The sequence below is a fragment of the Lolium rigidum genome, chromosome 3 (genome assembly GCF_022539505.1).
Source record: "Lolium rigidum isolate FL_2022 chromosome 3, APGP_CSIRO_Lrig_0.1, whole genome shotgun sequence".
NCBI lineage: Eukaryota > Viridiplantae > Streptophyta > Magnoliopsida > Poales > Poaceae > Lolium > Lolium rigidum.
This window is the reverse complement of record NC_061510.1, coordinates 4,267,129-4,283,651: the sequence shown is the minus strand read 5'-3', so window position 1 is coordinate 4,283,651 and position 16,523 is coordinate 4,267,129. Positions and strand designations below refer to the sequence as shown.

At 46.6% G+C, this 16,523-nt stretch overlaps 1 protein-coding gene across 1 annotated transcript; it reads left to right on the top strand.

Moving 5' to 3' along the window:
* Nucleotides 1-1,448: 1,448 nt before the first annotated feature.
* Nucleotides 1,449-3,099, top strand: LOC124697915 (AAA-ATPase At2g46620-like). Its single transcript, XM_047230439.1, has one exon. It carries the CDS (start codon nucleotides 1,489-1,491, stop codon nucleotides 3,049-3,051), a length of 1,563 nt encoding a protein of 520 aa, XP_047086395.1. The 5' UTR covers nucleotides 1,449-1,488; the 3' UTR covers nucleotides 3,052-3,099.
* The last annotated feature ends 13,424 nt before the right edge of the window (nucleotides 3,100-16,523 follow it).

Sequence of the window (16,523 nt, the reverse complement as noted above, 5' to 3'; positions counted from 1 at the left end):
TAAGTAGTACGGGGCATAATGGTGCACTCCCTATGTTCTGGAACGATGAAATAAACTTGGAGATTTTACCAAGAGGGACTCCGAACCCTGGAGATTGACGTGAGTTGATGGTGCAACTTAGACTTTAGAGAGGTTTGAGACCGAGGATATGGCCAAATGTATCAGATCGTCAAGCTCGTTGTCGTGGATGTGCATAGGATATTTTAACGAGGTCCTTGCCATATCTTCTTGTGGTTGCTTTCCATTGGGTACCCTGCGGCATCTCACGGGTATGACATGTGATCATTGCCATATCTTCTTGTGGCAGCACCGAAAATGGTAACCGGCTCATGGTCTAGAGGGGACAAATGAAGAGGTGAGCGGGCGACTGGCTCGAACTGTGTCATAATGGGGAGGGGGGTAGGGCTCCAACCACGCCGTTAACTGTCGTTTGTCCACAACCATCAATTGCTGCCACGTTAGCCTGACGACGGAACCCACATGCCAGTTTTGTTAATAAATAAGACTTGGCGAGTTGATGTTTTTATTTATTACGTGCTCCCGCTGGATCGGTGGTTTTTTGAAACCCTAACATAAATTGGTGGGTTTTTTTTACCCCTCTAAATTACGGTGGTATTTTTTTCAATTTTCTCGCCCACGCCGGACGGATGCCAAGTTAGATTCAAGGCACGCATTTGACCTCCATCCGGCTAGTTTGAGTATGTCAATGCATGGGCGTACGTACCAGTCAAGAATAGATTACACTAAAATTATACTCAAACTATATTCAATGCCCAAGCAGCAGTCTCAGGGTGTCAGTCGGGCTACCTGTTCAACGGCTCGTCATTGAGTATTAGAGTTGAGCTAGTATGTTGGTTGAATGATACACAGAGGAGCCAGCCAGGGGCGATATGGAACAAAATCATTTCCAAGACATCAGAGATGCAAGTTGTTAGCAGGGTCGACGACGGTTGGGCACCGCTGCAACTCCGGCCGCCGACGCCGATGCCGACGCCGCGCCGTCCGTTTGATTACATTGCATTCAGCCATCACACGTATACAGGCTGTTCAACGAGTGAGTAGCTAGCTAGTGGTTGCAACCAAGAGCTGAAATAACCGTATATTTTTTGAAAAGAAAAAACAGCTGTTGCTGTCCGTGTACGTATCTAATATCTATACTTTCATTCAAGCTACGATTTGTGGAAAGTCTTGCCGTTGTTAAACCAGCGGCAAGAGATTGAAAGAGGCAAGACAAGTCAGACGATCGAGAAGGTGGGCAGCAGAATGATCAGCTCCGACAATGTCAAACACACGCTACCTGGCCGGCCCCTACGTCCGTTTCATTTCATTTCATTTACCGCCGCCTCTCGCCCTGTTTGACCGTCGGAACGCCGGCGAGCGCGCGCCAACTCTTAAAAAGGCCCAGCCCCACGTCTCGCCATTGCAGACTCGACTCACACTCCCAACACGATCGTACAGGAACGTACACTCGACGCTCAGCTCGGTGCCATGATCGCCGTGGGCGTTGTCCTCGCCTACGCCGCGCTCGCCGTCGCGGTGGTCCGGCTGGTGCTCTCGTACCGATCGGCGATCTACGCGCTGCGCCGGCTCTGGCGGTGGGGCGACGACTGGGCGCAGGCGTACCAGTACCACGAGGTGCCGCGCCGCCTCACCGTCGACGGCGGCGCCGAGAGGGACAACCCACTGTTCGCCAAGGCCGCGGCGTACGTCTCCTCGCTGCCGTCGCTCGAGGACGCCGACGCCGCCTCCGTGATCTCCTCCTCCGCGTCGCCCAGAAAGAAGACCAACGGTGGCTTCTCGCTCCACCTCGGCCCAGGCCACACAGCGCGGGACGCCTTCCAGGGCGCGCGCCTCGCCTGGACCTACCGCCCTGCCCGCGACGAGCACGACGAGGCGCTGGTGCTGCGCGTGCGCCGGCACGACCGGACGCGCGTGCTGCGGCCGTACCTGCAGCACGTGGAGTCCGTGGCCAACGAGATGGAGCTGCGGCGGCGCGAGCTGCGGCTGTTCGCGAACGCCAGCGGCGTGGACGCGCGCACGGGCGCGCCGCGGTGGGCGTCGGCGCCGTTCACGCACCCGGCCACGCTCGACACGGTGGCCATGGACCCGGACCTGAAGGCCCGCGTCCGCGCCGACCTGGAAATCTTCGCCAAGGGCCGCGCCTACTACCACCGCCTCGGCCGCGTCTGGCGCCGGAGCTACCTCCTCCACGGCCCGCCCGGCACCGGCAAGTCCACCTTCGCGGCGGCCATGGCGCGCTTCCTCGGCTACGACGTGTACGACGTCGACCTGTCCCGCGCGGGGGACCTCCGCGCGCTGCTCATGAGCACCACCCCGCGCTCGCTCATACTCGTCGAGGACCTCGACCGGCACCTGCTGCAAACTCACGGGGACAACGCGGAAGCGAGGGTGCTGAGCTTCATGGACGGCGTCGCTTCCTGCTGCGGGGAGGAGCGCGTGATGGTGTTCACGATGCGCGGGGGGAAGGAGCACGAGGGCGTGCCCGCGGCGGTGCTGCGGCCGGGGAGGCTGGACGTACACATCCGCTTCACGCTCTGCGACTTCGACGCGTTCAAGGCGCTGGCCAGCAGCTACCTGGGCCTCAAGGACCACAAGCTGTACCCGCAGGTGGAGGAGGGCTTCCACGCCGCCGGCGACCGCCGCTTCAGCCCCGCCGAGCTGGGCGAGATCATGCTCGCCAACCGCGGGTCCCCGAGCCGCGCGCTCCGCACCGTCATCACCAAGCTCCAGCGCGCGTCCGTGTCGGACGCGCCGTCACGGCTGCCGCACAGGCGGATGACCAGCTGGTCCGGAGCCGCGCACGCGCAGTTGGATGTTCCTGCCGGAACGGAGGCCGAGGCGACGGAGGAGACGGGCGGTGGGTTGTTCGGGAAGGACGCTCCGATGAGGGAGTTCAAGAAGCTGTACGGGCTGATCAGGGTCAAGAGCCGGAGGGAGGGCGCCGGCGTCGTGCCCTTGGATGACGAGGCGCCAACGCCAACGGCGTTGATCGGGCGCGGCTCGGGCAGCAACCACGACAAGGAGCGCTGATTTTGGTTAGGCGGTTGTAGACTTGGTAGTACAGTACACATCCAGCAAAGAACAGAACACTAGGACACGTCCAGCAGGAAAACAATTTTTGTCTGTCTTTTTTCACACGACACACCGTACTAGTCGAATTCCCTCCTTGGCAATCGATCGCTCGAGAGATCTGTTTCCTTGCGCGGCAGCGCTCGTGCCATGCGAAATTAATTCCTTTTTTTTTGTCTCGTAATGTTTAATTACGTTCACATGTAACTTTATGTTCACACTAACAGCTCACGTTCCCACTTGCAAGTTGCATATAGCCAAGAGCGTTCACACTGCATGCATAAAGTATCTCATGAGTTTGCATTTAATGAGCCAACTTTTCAGCATGAGGCTAGCTCTCACAAGTTGCTGCATGCATGCACAGAGCATATCGCTCTTTTTTTCAGCACGACGCATACTTTCAATTCTCTTTATTTGCAATTCCCTTTTGACAACTCTCTTTTTTTGCCATTTCCTTTGTGTTGTTATTTCGTACGGTAATTCATGTTTTTTTGGATTAATTTTTATAATTTCTTTTTCGGGCCAGTGGTTTTTAAGGGGGAAAATAACGGGTGGGAAGATCCACTTGCAACTCAAATGAACTACCACTTGCTACTCAAATTAAGTACTTTTTTAAGTTGTAAGCAAACAAAGTTGCTAAAATATTTTAAATGAAATTTACTTTTTAGGATCGCTAGGTATTTGTATTTACCGTGATAAATAACGGGGCACCGGGTTGATAACTTGTAAACAAAAAGAGAGTCGCTACATATTTTAAATTAAATTAAATTTTTAGGGTTGATATTTATTTATATTTACCATTGATAAATAGCAGGTCACCGGGTTGATAGCTTGTAAACTAAAAGAGAGTCGCTAAAATATTCTAAATAAAATATTTTTTAGGGTTATTATTTATTTATATTTACCGTTGATAAATAACGAGGCACTAGGTTGATAGCTTGTAAAATAAAAATATGTTCGCTAAAATATTCTAAATGAAATACTTTTTAGGGTTGGTAGTTATTAATAATTACCATTGATAAATAACGGGGCACCGGGTTGATAACTGGTAAACTAAAAAGAGTCGCAAAAATATTCGAAATGAAGTTAGATTTTTAGGGTTGGTAGTTATTCATATTTACTGTTGATAAATAACAGGACACCGGGTTGATAGCTTCTAAACTAAAAAAGATTCGCTAAAATGTTTAAAATAAAATAAAATTTAGGGTTGATAATTTTATACATTTACGGTTGATCACTCAAGTACGGAGGGGCTGATTATTCAAATAGAGAGGGTTGATAACTTTTAGCCAGAAAAAAGTTTGTCGAAACATATTAACATGGGTTCTAGTTTTGAAGATCTCGTCGAGACGGATTTATTGGTGAAAGCAAATCTTAATTTAGAGTTGTCGTTTGAAAATTAAAACGTTTTGAATTTTAAATTTGGGAAACATTCCGCTGACATCAGCAGATTCGTCTTTTTGTGCATGCATGCAGAACTTTCCCTCAATAGTCTGCACCAGGTTGATAATTTTATACATTCACCGTTGATCACTTAAGTACGGAGGGGTTGATTATTCAAACAGAGAGGGTTGATAACTTTTAGCCCGAAAAAAAGTTTCTCGAAACATATCAACATGGGTGCTAGTTTTGAAGATCTCGTCGAGACGGATTTATTAGTGAGAGCGAATCTTAATTTGAAGTAGTCGTTTGAAAGTTAAAACGTTTTAAATTTTCAAATTTGTAAAAGATTCCGCTGACATCAGCAGATTCGTCTATTTGTGCATGCATGCAGAACTTTCCCTCAATAGCATGCACCAGGTTGATAATTTTATACATTTATCGTTGATCACTCAAGTACGAAGGGGTTGATTATTCAAATCGAGAGGGTTGATAACTTTTAGCCGGAAAATAAGTTTGTCGAAACATATTAACATGGGTGTTAGTTTTGAAGATCTCGTCGAGACGGATTTGATTGTGAAAACGGATCTTAAATCGGAGTTGTTGTTTGAGAGATAAAACATTTTAAAATTTCGAATTTGATAAGTTTTAACGTGGACGTGATTCAGAGAAAGGAGAAGAAAGAGGTTTGCTCACGTAACACAAAAAAGCTGTCGGAAAGTGATCGCTAAGCAAGCTTTGAGCGAACGACCGCCAGCTAGGGTCGCCCCGTACTAGTATACTTACTTTAGTAATGACACGTCGATGTACATGAGAGCAAGTACAATAAGTCCTAGTCAGCTGGCTATAAGGATTAAAATAGTATATTATTGCTTAGTTGGAGGAAAGAGAGGAGGAGAGAGAAGGAGAGTGGGCTCTTATGCAAGAGCCAACTCTAGCACGTCTCCTAGACACTTTGTGAGAGTGAAAGTTGGGTCATACATTGATAAAGTACTCCATTTTTATAGCTCAATATTGTATATGTTGGCTCTAAGTTGGCTATATATGACATGGCACTTGGCTTATAGCCAGCAACTGACTACACTATTGGAATTGCTCTGAAGAGGCAAGTCATACCTTATCCGTGTGGTTTGAATTCGATTGGACAAATTTACGATGTGTGGAAGAAAGAGGAACTCGTCAAGAAAAAGAGCAATGTTCGGAGAAAACACATGCAAATCTTGAAATTAAGTTGCTTGTGTGTTAGGCCATTTACTTCTAGCCGGACCTAATTAACTGATCCCTCAAATTCAACTTGTCAAACAAAGTACTACCCTCAAATGAAAATCCCTCTTTATGGAAGAGAGTAATAGCTTTCAGTTATTGAAATGGCTTTTAAAGTGTCAAAAAAATTCGAACAAAATGTTAACGCGTATGTCTCGGTGTTAGATGTGCTCATAAAGTCATTTCACGAAAACAGACATTTTTTTGTATCATGTGCAAAAAAAAAATACAAAATTTGGTGCTTTAGAAAAGCTTTTCATGAGATATTTCCTTATGTTTTTTACACAAGACACAAAAAAGATCAATTTTCCGCGAAATTTGACATGCGGGGGTATTTTTTGACATTTGGAAATGTTTTTCTCGGGTAGCAAGAACATATGCTTCCAAGTTTAAAAGTGGATTTACGTTTCTTCATCTTCTTCTTTCCTTTTTGCTTCTTCATCCTTCATGCGCACGATGCCTCGCACTCTGTCAATGTCTTGTACATTTCGATCGACACATGCTCTTTGTACGTCAATGACACTTGGCTCCACCGCACCATGCCACCATGTCGAACATATGCCATGCGCTGCAGAGGTGGGTGGTGTGCATGTAGGCGCACGGCCCCGTGGACCGTGGTAGTTCTGTCAATGGTGCCGTTGACGAGCACTTGAATTGCGATGCAGCTTCTCCAGGGATGCACAAGATGTAGGCATCGCACGAGGTTGTTAACTCACACTTCCCTAAGATGGCCTGATAGTCGGGAGGTCCAGTTAAATCTGTGTATTTCTCGGGGTTCGCAGTTCTTGGTCGAACCACTGGTTCGTCCGGTTCAAATGCTCTTATTTATAAGTACAAAAATAAGATAAATTGTATAGCTATCGTACCAGGTATGGTACAAAAACTGTATATGTCTTGTTCTTACACCAAGCGATACGGGGCTGAATTGGTTAACACTTGAAGTGTGTTATGCGACTAGCCACTGGTGGAAAAAGGGCCTTTGGTCGCGGTTCGCAACTGCCATTAGTCGCGGTTGCGCAACCGCGATCAAAGTAGCGCGACTAAAGGCCCCACTTTTAGTCGCGGTTGCTTACGAACCGCGACTAAAGGCCCGTCCACGTGGGCGCCAGGCGACCGTCGGGGCGGAGGCCCTTTAGTCGCGGTTCTTCTGGCCGACCGCGACTAAAGGCCGCCGCAGGTTTAGGGTTTTAGGCCCCCCCTAAACCTGCCCCCCTAAACCTGTTTTCTCGTTTAATTTGTATTGTTTTATTTCTTTTGTGCTTTATTGTAATTTTGAAAGAGTTTCACATATTCTACGGTACTACATACATGCATGCATATGAATGTACAATTTCAAACAAATTTGAAATTAGAACCAAAAAGAATTCAAGAGGAATATACAATATATATTCAATATCATCGGATGACCATATACAAGTTTGAACAAGTTTCCATACATAATTTAATGCATGTATAGTTCTACGTCCTCTACGTAGTGTTGTCCTGTAGGATCGATGACTTCCCTCGCGAACCATCCAGCTAGTTCCTCTTGAAGTGGTCGGAAGCGAGCTTCGGACTAAGCGTCTTCCGGAGGTTATTCCTCTTGATGTTGATCTCGGACGACTGGTCCCGCTCATTGGTGTATCTCCGGATCCTCTCACAAACATAGTATCCACATAGATTGGTCCCCGGTGGCTGAATATCCCCGTCGTCCGCATCGCCCTTTTAAAATGTAGCTCTTTTTGAATTCACCGACCTTTTCATCTACGAACCGTCTCCAAACCCTACGAGGCAAAGAAAATTAAATGAACAAGAGAGTTATTAATTAGTTACTTGATATTAGGAAATGATGAACGAAATAGGCCGATCGATATAGAGCGCAAATGAATGAAAACAATTACTTTTGCATCATTTTTCTCATGTCGGCCCAAAGCGCCGCATCCATATTCGGAGAGTCGTGGACGAGAACCGTGGAGGTGTGAATTTGAGTTACCATCGAATCCAGTGGAACCTCGCGGACACGATACATGCACGATCATGCATATATAACTCATCGATTAGCCACATACCATGCATGGAGTAAACAAAAGAGAATGTGCTCAAGACAGAAACACTCACCCAAAATGGTAAGGAAATAGAATATCACTTTTGAGTTCCTGTTTTCTAAGAAACCGCGACGGGTCTTCCTCCACGTCGGCGGGGTGGTGTTCTAACACATATGAATTAACGATGTGTGGGTCAATGAACCCAACATCATTGATGTTCCTTATTTGCATTTCCCGCTTCTTCATTCCGCATAATAGCGTACACAACAAGATAGTTAGGACAATATATAGTGCGGGCAATGAACAAGATGGGGTAGAAATTAATAAATCACTTACGTAACGTAGCAACCGATGATAGATTTGTCGAGGTCGCGCAGATTGAACAGCTGGAACAATTCACTCCGATGAATTGTTATATAGTAATGTTTGAAGTGATGCTCATATCTAACTTCCGCATAAATATAGTCTTTGGCGTTTTTAAGTTTTATGTAACCCTTGTACCAATTTAGCGGACCTTTCATTTGTCGAGGTAGATCCTCTTCTCCGCGCAGGCTCGACGAGAGGGCCATTCTTCACATATGTAAATACTACGTCCTTCATTGGCGCCTCATCAAGGCCTAACGAGTGCACGAAGAGTGATACCTAAGGTGGCCGCTTGTTCTCCGGCACTCGTTACGGTCAATCCATGTGCTGCCGCAGCTGCTATGATATCGGGGGCATCCGGACCGGCGGCTTGCACTATGAGCGGGGCGATCGATTGTTTACTTTGTTCCCCGAGCTGGGCAACTTCTTTCCCCCTTTCTAATTTTTTCTCGGCCTCCTCCAAGGCTTTCTTCTCCTGCTTCTCCGCCAACTCTTGGTTCCTCTTGAACGCGAGTGCTTGCCTACGAAGTTCACGTGCATAGTCGTCAGGCAGATTCTTTGCGGCTTGGGACGGTGTGTTCAAAAATGACTTAGCCCACTTCTTTTGCTCATCAGAAAATACTGGCTTGGGCTCGCCCTCTATTTTCTTCTTGCAGCTCGCCTTCCATTTCTCTAAATCAGCAGCCGCGCCCGCCTCGACTTCCTCGGCACTACTTTCCCAAGGCCTCCTGGGGAGAGGCTTCAGTGATGGCTCCGGTACCTTTGTTTTCTTAGGTACGTAAGGGTCCGGGTTAATAATCCAGGACTGCTGCTTCCGCTTCTTCGCCGGAGGTGGATTGGGGGGCGGCGTCTGCTTACCCGCCCGGGGCGGACTAGGGGGCGGCGGCTGCTTACCCGCCGGAGTTGAATTGGGGGGCGGCGTCGGCCCTCGTGAAGGAGGTGTAGGTGAAGCACCACCACCACCACCGCCACCGCCGCCACCACCACCACCGTAGGGGGGTGGACTTGTTGGCGCCTCGCCTGGAAACTTGATAAACTTCTTCCGCCATAGAATGAACTGGCGCTTGACATCTCCAAGTCTTGTCGCCCCTTCGGGTGTAGCAATGTCAATGTCCAGGTCCTCAAACCCTTGGACTATGTCCTCCACCGTGACACGAGCATAGCCATCTTGAATGGGGTTGTTGTGGTGGAGTGCTCCGTGTGGTAAAGCACCGCCGATGGCTACCTTCATGGACATGTTCCCGATAGGATAATACGAGATGACATGCTTTCATCTCCTTTATATCGTCCACGGGGTAGCGAGGAGGCTCCGGTGCAGTAATTTCGACCACCGGAGGCTCCGGTGCGGTAATTTCGATCGTTGGTGCACCAGCCCGATGGGGCCTCCGTGGAAGCCACGCTCGCTTCTCCGCGGCTGGCTTCCGAGATCCAATGGATGATCTTCATGCTGCGCCCGAGCTGCATCTCTTTCGGCTACTAGTACACTCACGGTTTTCTTCATCACATCCATTTCCGATACCAACCGCGCCACAACATCCGCTTCCCGATCCATCTTTCTCTTACGGCTTCGTAACCGTACGGGTCATCGTTACGGGGAACCCTATTTTCCACGGAATGGGCCCCATGCCTCGTACACGTCCTCCGTGTTCGGGATTCCCGAGGGCTTTTGTCGGGCGTCGTTCTCTCCGTTGAACTTGATCCTCCCCTCTTGAGCATCCCTCATTGCCTCAATAAGCTTTTTGGTGGGTGTAATTATTTTGCCCTGGTAAACACACTCCCTCGTCTCCGGGTTCAGCGATCCCCCATGCCCGTACCACCAGCTTTTGGCCCTTGGGTCCCATCCCTCCGTACCCGGACGGATTCCTCGCGTCCTCGGCTCGTTCTCCATCTTCTCCCACCTAGGCTGCCAAAAGCGATACCCTCCTCGGCCCCATTTTATGATTGTACTCCTTCTTGGCCGCATTATCCTTATTTTTTTCGATATTTCAAGGAACCGCTCCGATTTCTTTTGCTTCACAAATTCTGGCCAATCATGTTGCGGTTTCTCATATTGTCCTTTGAAATCCGGAGTCTTGCCCTGCTTGACAAAGTCATGGGCTAGATTTTGCTTGTATTTCCGAATGCGTTGGACATCTTAGAAAGAGCGAACCGTTTGACTAGCTTGCACCTCTCCTTGTTTTCCGCAATCTTGTTACCCTCCTCATCGTATTTGCGGTATTCGGAGGTAGAACGAAATGTTCCATAAGCTTTTTGAAGCAATCTTTTTTTGTTCTCTTATCGACAAAAGTGAAACCAACACGTGCCTTCTTTGGCTCATTCCACTCCCGGACGGTGATCGAGACGTTGTCTCTAATAACGGCTCCGCATTGGCCGATAAACTTGGTGCCGTTCTTGCTGGGCTCCGGCGGCTCTGCCGGTTGCTTCCTCGACAACATCGATGGTGCATGTTTCTCCCGATTTCATCGTCTTGGTTGCGCCACGCTTTGACGACGACGTACTCGATTGTTTCGACGATCCGGCCGAGGGCTAAAATAAGAAAGAGAGTCGCGCGCGTTAGTACACACATATTTATTCAAATCGGTTAGTTTGTATCACCAGAGGCTCAATGTATATATATATACCTCGGCGCCGGAGGTGGTTGCTACTTCCAATTGAAGATCGTCGTTTATCGACGTTTCTTCGGCACCATCTTGCTGACCATGCCCTTCATCTTCACCGTCAAGGTTCAGATAAGAATTGATATCATCTTCTTCTTGTCCGGTCGGCACATATAGAACATCGCCATTTATGATGCCGAAGATATGTTCTTCAGCGTCCGGATCATAGTTGTCCATAATTGGGTCAGCTCTATCGTCCGCCATATGTCAGTCCTGAAAACATGTAGTCAAAACAAATTAATTAAGTGCAGAAGGGGGCGGTGGCGGTGGCGAAAGGGCGGTGCCAAAAGGAGGGACCGGCGAGCTGGAAGGGGTGGGAGAGGGTGTCGCGGAAGAGCGCGTGTGTGCGCCGGGAGAGATTGGAGGGGCCGGGGCGCCGGCGGGCGCCGCCCTAGCTATTGCATGTGTGCGTGTGTGGCGCGCGCCCCCGGCCGGCCGCCGGCCTCCCTCTCCCCCTGTCTGTGTGGCGCCGGTGGTCTCAAATTATTTAGTTAATTTTAAGTCTCAAATTTTAAGTCTCAAATTTTTAAGTCTCAAATTTTTAAGTCTCAAATTTTAAGTCTCAAATTTTTAAGTCTCAAATTTTAAGTCTCAAATTTTAAGTCTCAAATTTTTAAGTCTCAAATTTTAAGTCTCAAATTTTAAGTCTTCTTTTAGTTTTTTAAGTCACAAATTTTAAGTCTCAATTTTTAGTTAATTTAAATGTCGAAATTAACAAGAACTAAAACTAAAAAAAAAAAAAATGGCCGGGGTACACGCGCGCATCGCGCGCGCGCCACCGTGGCCGGCGCCTCTCTCGGCCGGCGGCGCGCCGGACCATTTCTCGCGGCGCCGCCCCTTCCTCTCGTGCGGCGCCGCCCTTCCTCTCGTGCGGCGCCGCCCCTTCCTCTGAGTGGCGCGGCGGCTGCGGCGCGACACGGCGCGGCACACGGGCGGCGGCGGCGGTTTGGATTGGATCCTTACGGGCGCGGCGAGAAGAGAAGATGGAGGAGCCGGCGATGGCGGCGACGGCGCGGAGACGATGACGACGGCGACGGCGTGGAGACGACGAGGGCGGCGCGGAGACGATGACGACGGCGGCGGCGTCTCAGAGATCAGCAGTTCGGGCGGAGAAGAAGAAACTGTGGCGCGGCGGTTCGCGCCGCGGGAATATATAGGGACCCCCCCTTTAGTCGCGGTTGGTGTGGCCAACCGCGACTAAAGGGGTACCTTTAGTCGCGGTTGGCCACACCAACCGCGACTAAAGGGTTTTTCGCCGGGTTTTTAATTTCCCGCGCGCAAGGACCTTTAGTCGCGGTTGGCCAGGCCAACCGCGACTAAAGGTCTTTTTTGAAAATACTTTTCTTTTTTGAAAATCATATAATACATATAATATATCAATAAATACAGAAAAATAAAACTAATTCAATTCAAAATGTTAAAAATACAAATAATATATCAAAAAATTCAGAAAAATAAAACTAATTCAATTCAAATTCTTAAAAATACATATAATATATCAATAAATACATGTGCATTGCAAAGATCCGGTAGTCCAAGCTAATTAGGACAAGGTGCGGGCACTATTAGTATACTATGCATGAGACTTGCAACTTGTAAGATATAATTTACATAACTCATATGCTTTATTACTACCGTTGACAAAATTGTTTCATGTTTTCAAAATAAAAGCTCTAGCACAAATATAGCAATCGATGCTTTCCTCTTTGAAGGACCATTCTTTTTACTTTTATGTTTAGTCAGTTCACCTATCTCTCTCCACCTCAAGAAGCAAACATTTGTGTGAACTGTGCATTGATTCCTACATACTTGCATATTGTACTTGTTATATTACTCTATGTTGACAATTATCTATGAGATATACATGCATGTTACAAGTTGAAAGCAACCGCTGAAACTTAATCTTCCTTTGTGTTGCTTCAATGCCTTTACTTTGATTTATTGCTTTATGAGTTAACTCTTATGCAAGACTTATTAATACTTGTCTTGAAGTACTATTCATGAAAAGTCTTTGCTTTATGATTCACTTGTTTACTCATGTCATTACCATTGTTTTGATCGCTGCATCCACTACATATGTTTACAAATAGTATGATCAAGGTTATGATGGCATATCACTTCAGAAATTATCTTTGTTATCGTTTTACCTGCTCGGGACGAGCAGAACTAAGCTTGGGGATGCTTGATACGTCTCCGACGTATCGATAATTTCTTATGTTCTATGCCATATTATTGATGATACCTACATGTTTTATGCACACTTTATGTCATATTCGTGCATTTTCTCGGAACTAACCTATTAACAAGATGCCGAAGTGCCAGTTCCCGTTTTCTGCTGTTTTTGGTTTCAGAAATCCTAGTAACGAAATATTCTCGGAATTGGACGAAACAAAGACCCAGGGGCCTATTTCGCCACGAACCTTCCAGAAGACCGAAGAGCATACGAAGTGGGGCCACGAGGTGGCCAGACCACATGGCGGCGCGGCCAAGGGGGGCCCGCGCCGCCCGTGGTGTGGGCCCCTCGTCGGCCCCCGACTCTGCCCTTCCGCCTACTTAAAGCCTCCGTCGCGAAACCCCGATGCGAAAAACCACGATACGGAAAACCTTACCGAGACGCCGCCGCCGCCGATCCCATCTCGGGGGATTACGGAGATCTCCTCCGGCACCCCGCCGGAGAGGGATTCATCTCCCGGAGGACTCTACACCGCCATGGTCGCCTCCGGAGTGATGAGTGAGTAGTTCACCCCTGGACTATGGGTCCATAGCGTAGCTAGATGGTTGTCTTCTCCTCATTGTGCTTCATTGTTGGATCTTGTGAGCTGCCTAACATGATCAAGATCATCTATCCGTAATACTCTATGTTGTGTTTGTCGGGATCCGATGGATAGAGAATACCATGTTATGTTAATTATCAAGTTATTACATATGTGTTGTTTATGATCTTGCATGCTCTCCGTTACTAGTAGAGGCTCGGCCAAGTTTTTGCTTTTAACTCCAAGAGGGAGTATTTATGCTCGATAGTGGGTTCATGCCTGCATTGACACCTGGGACAGGTGACGAAAGTTCTAAGGTTGTGTTGTGCTGTTGCCACTAGGGATAAAACATTGGCGCTATGTCCGAGGATGTAGTTGTTGATTACATTACGCACCATACTTAATGCAATTGTCTCGTTGCTTTGCAACTTAATACTGGAAGGGGTTCGGACGATAACTCGAAGGTGGACTTTTTAGGCATAGATGCGGTTGGATGGCGGTCTATGTACTTTGTCGTAATGCCCAATTAAATCTCACTATACTTATCATGTCATGTATGTGCATTGTTATGCCCTCTCTATTTGTCAATTGCCCGACCGTAATTTGTTCACCCAACATGCTTTTATCTTATGGGAGAGACACCTCTAGTGAACTGTGGACCCCGGTCCATTCTTTTAATACTGAAATACAAATCTGCTGCAATACTTGTTTTACTCGTTTTCTCTGCAAACAATCATCTTCCACACAATTCGGTTAATCCTTTGTTACAGCAAGCCGGTGAGATTGACAACCTCACTTGTTTCGTTGGGGCAAAGTACTTTGGTTGTGTTGTGCAGGTTCCACGTTGGCGCCGGAATCTCTGGTGTTGCGCCGCACTACATCCCGCCGCCGTCAACCTTCAACGTGCTTCTTGACTCCTACTGGTTCGATTAAACCTTGGTTTCTTGCTGAGGGAAACTTGCCGCTGTGCGCATCACACCTTCCTCTTGGGGTTCCCAACGGACGTGTCAACTACACGCATCAAGCAAATTTACGGCGCCGTTGCCGGGGAGATCAAGACACGCCGCAAGGGGAGTCTCCACTTCCCAACCTCTTTACTTTGTTTTTGTCTTGCTTTATTTTATTTACTACTTTGTTTGCTGCATTATATCAAAACACAAAAAAAATAGTTGCTAGCTTTACTTTATTTACTGTCTTGCACTCTATATCAAAACACAAAAAAAATTAGTTACTTGCATTTTATTTATCTAGTTTGCTTTATTTACTACTGTTAAAATGAATACTCCTGAAAATAGTAAGTTGTGTGACTTCACTAGTTAGGCCTAATGGAAAACAACACAATGAGAGACCTTTATGAACTTTATCTTGAATTAGGACATGATGTGTTTGAAGAGAGAATTAAAAACCCCATGGAACTTATGCATGCTAATGGGAATGTTATCATTATGAATGCTTTGAACACTATTGTTGCTAATGCTATGGAAAATTCTAAGCTTGGGGAAGCTGGCTTTGATGAGCATGATATTTTTAGTCCCCCAAGCATTGAGGAGAAAATTTACTTTGATGATACTATGCCTCCTACACTTGATGAGAATAATAATGGTAGCTACTTTGTTGAATTTGCTCCCACTACAACTAATAAAATTGATTATGCCTATGTGGAGAGTAATAATTTTATGCATGAGACTCATGGTAAGAATGCTTTATGTGATAGTTATATTGTTGAGTTTGCTCATGTTGCTACTGAAAGTTATTATGAGAGAGGAAAATATGGTGGTAGAAATTTTCATGTTACTAAAACACCTCTCTATGTGCTGAAATTTTTGAAACTACACTTGTTTTATCTTCCTGATCTTGTTACTTTGCTCTTCATGAATTTATTTGTGTACACGATTCCTTTTCATAGGAAGCATGTTAGACTTAAATGTGTTTTGAATTTGCCTCTTGATGCTCTCTTTTGCTTCAAATACTATTTCTTGCGAGTGCATCATTAAAACTGCTGAGCCCATCTTAATGGCTATAAAGAAAGAACTTCTTGGGAGATAACCCATGTGTTTATTTTGCTACAATACTTTGTTTTATATTTGAGTCTTGGAAGTTGTTTACTACTGTAGCAACCTCTCCTTATCTTAGTTTTGAGTTTTGTTGTGCCAAGTAAAGTCTTTGATAGAAAAGTAAGTACTAGATTTGGATTACTCGCGCAGTTCCAGATTTCTTTGCTGTCACGAATCTGGGTCTACCTCTCTGTAGGTAGCTCAGAAAATTAAGCCAATTTACGTGCATGATCCTCAGATATGTACGCAACTTTCATTCAATTTGAGCATTTTCATTTGAGCAAGTCTGGTGGCCTAATAAAATCCATCTTTACGGACTGTTCTGTTTTGACAGATTCTGCCTTTTATTTCGCATTGCCTCTTTTGCTATGTTGGATGAATTTCTTTGATCCATTAATGTCCAGTAGCTTTATGCAATGTCCAGAAGTGTTAAGAATGATTGTGTCACCTCTGAACATGTGAATTTTTATTATGCACTAACCCTCTAATGAGTTGTTTCGAGTTTGGTGTGGAGGAAGTTTTCAAGGATCAAGAGAGGAGTATGATGCAATATGATCAAGGAGAGTGAAAGCTCTAAGCTTGGGGATGCCCCGGTGGTTCACCCCTGCATATTTTAAGAAGACTCCAGCGTCTAAGCTTGGGGATTCCCAAGGCATCCCCTTCTTCATCGACAACATTATCGGGTTCCTCCCCGAAACTATATTTTTATTCCGTCACATCTTATGCACTTTGCTTGGAGCGTCGGTTTGTTTTTGTTTTTTGTTTTGTTTGAATAAAATGGATCCTAGCATTCACTTTATGGGAGAGAGACACGCTCCGCTGTAGCATATGGACAAATATGTCCTTAGGCTCTACTCACAGTATTCATGGCGAAGTTTCATCTTCGTTAAATTGTTATATGGTTGGAATTGGAAAATACTACATGTAGTAATTCTAAAA

Coding starts and splice junctions, on each gene's coding strand:
- LOC124697915 (XM_047230439.1), top strand. CDS start 1,489: ATGATCGCCGTGGGCGTTGTCCTCGCCTACGCCGCGCTCGCCGTCGCG.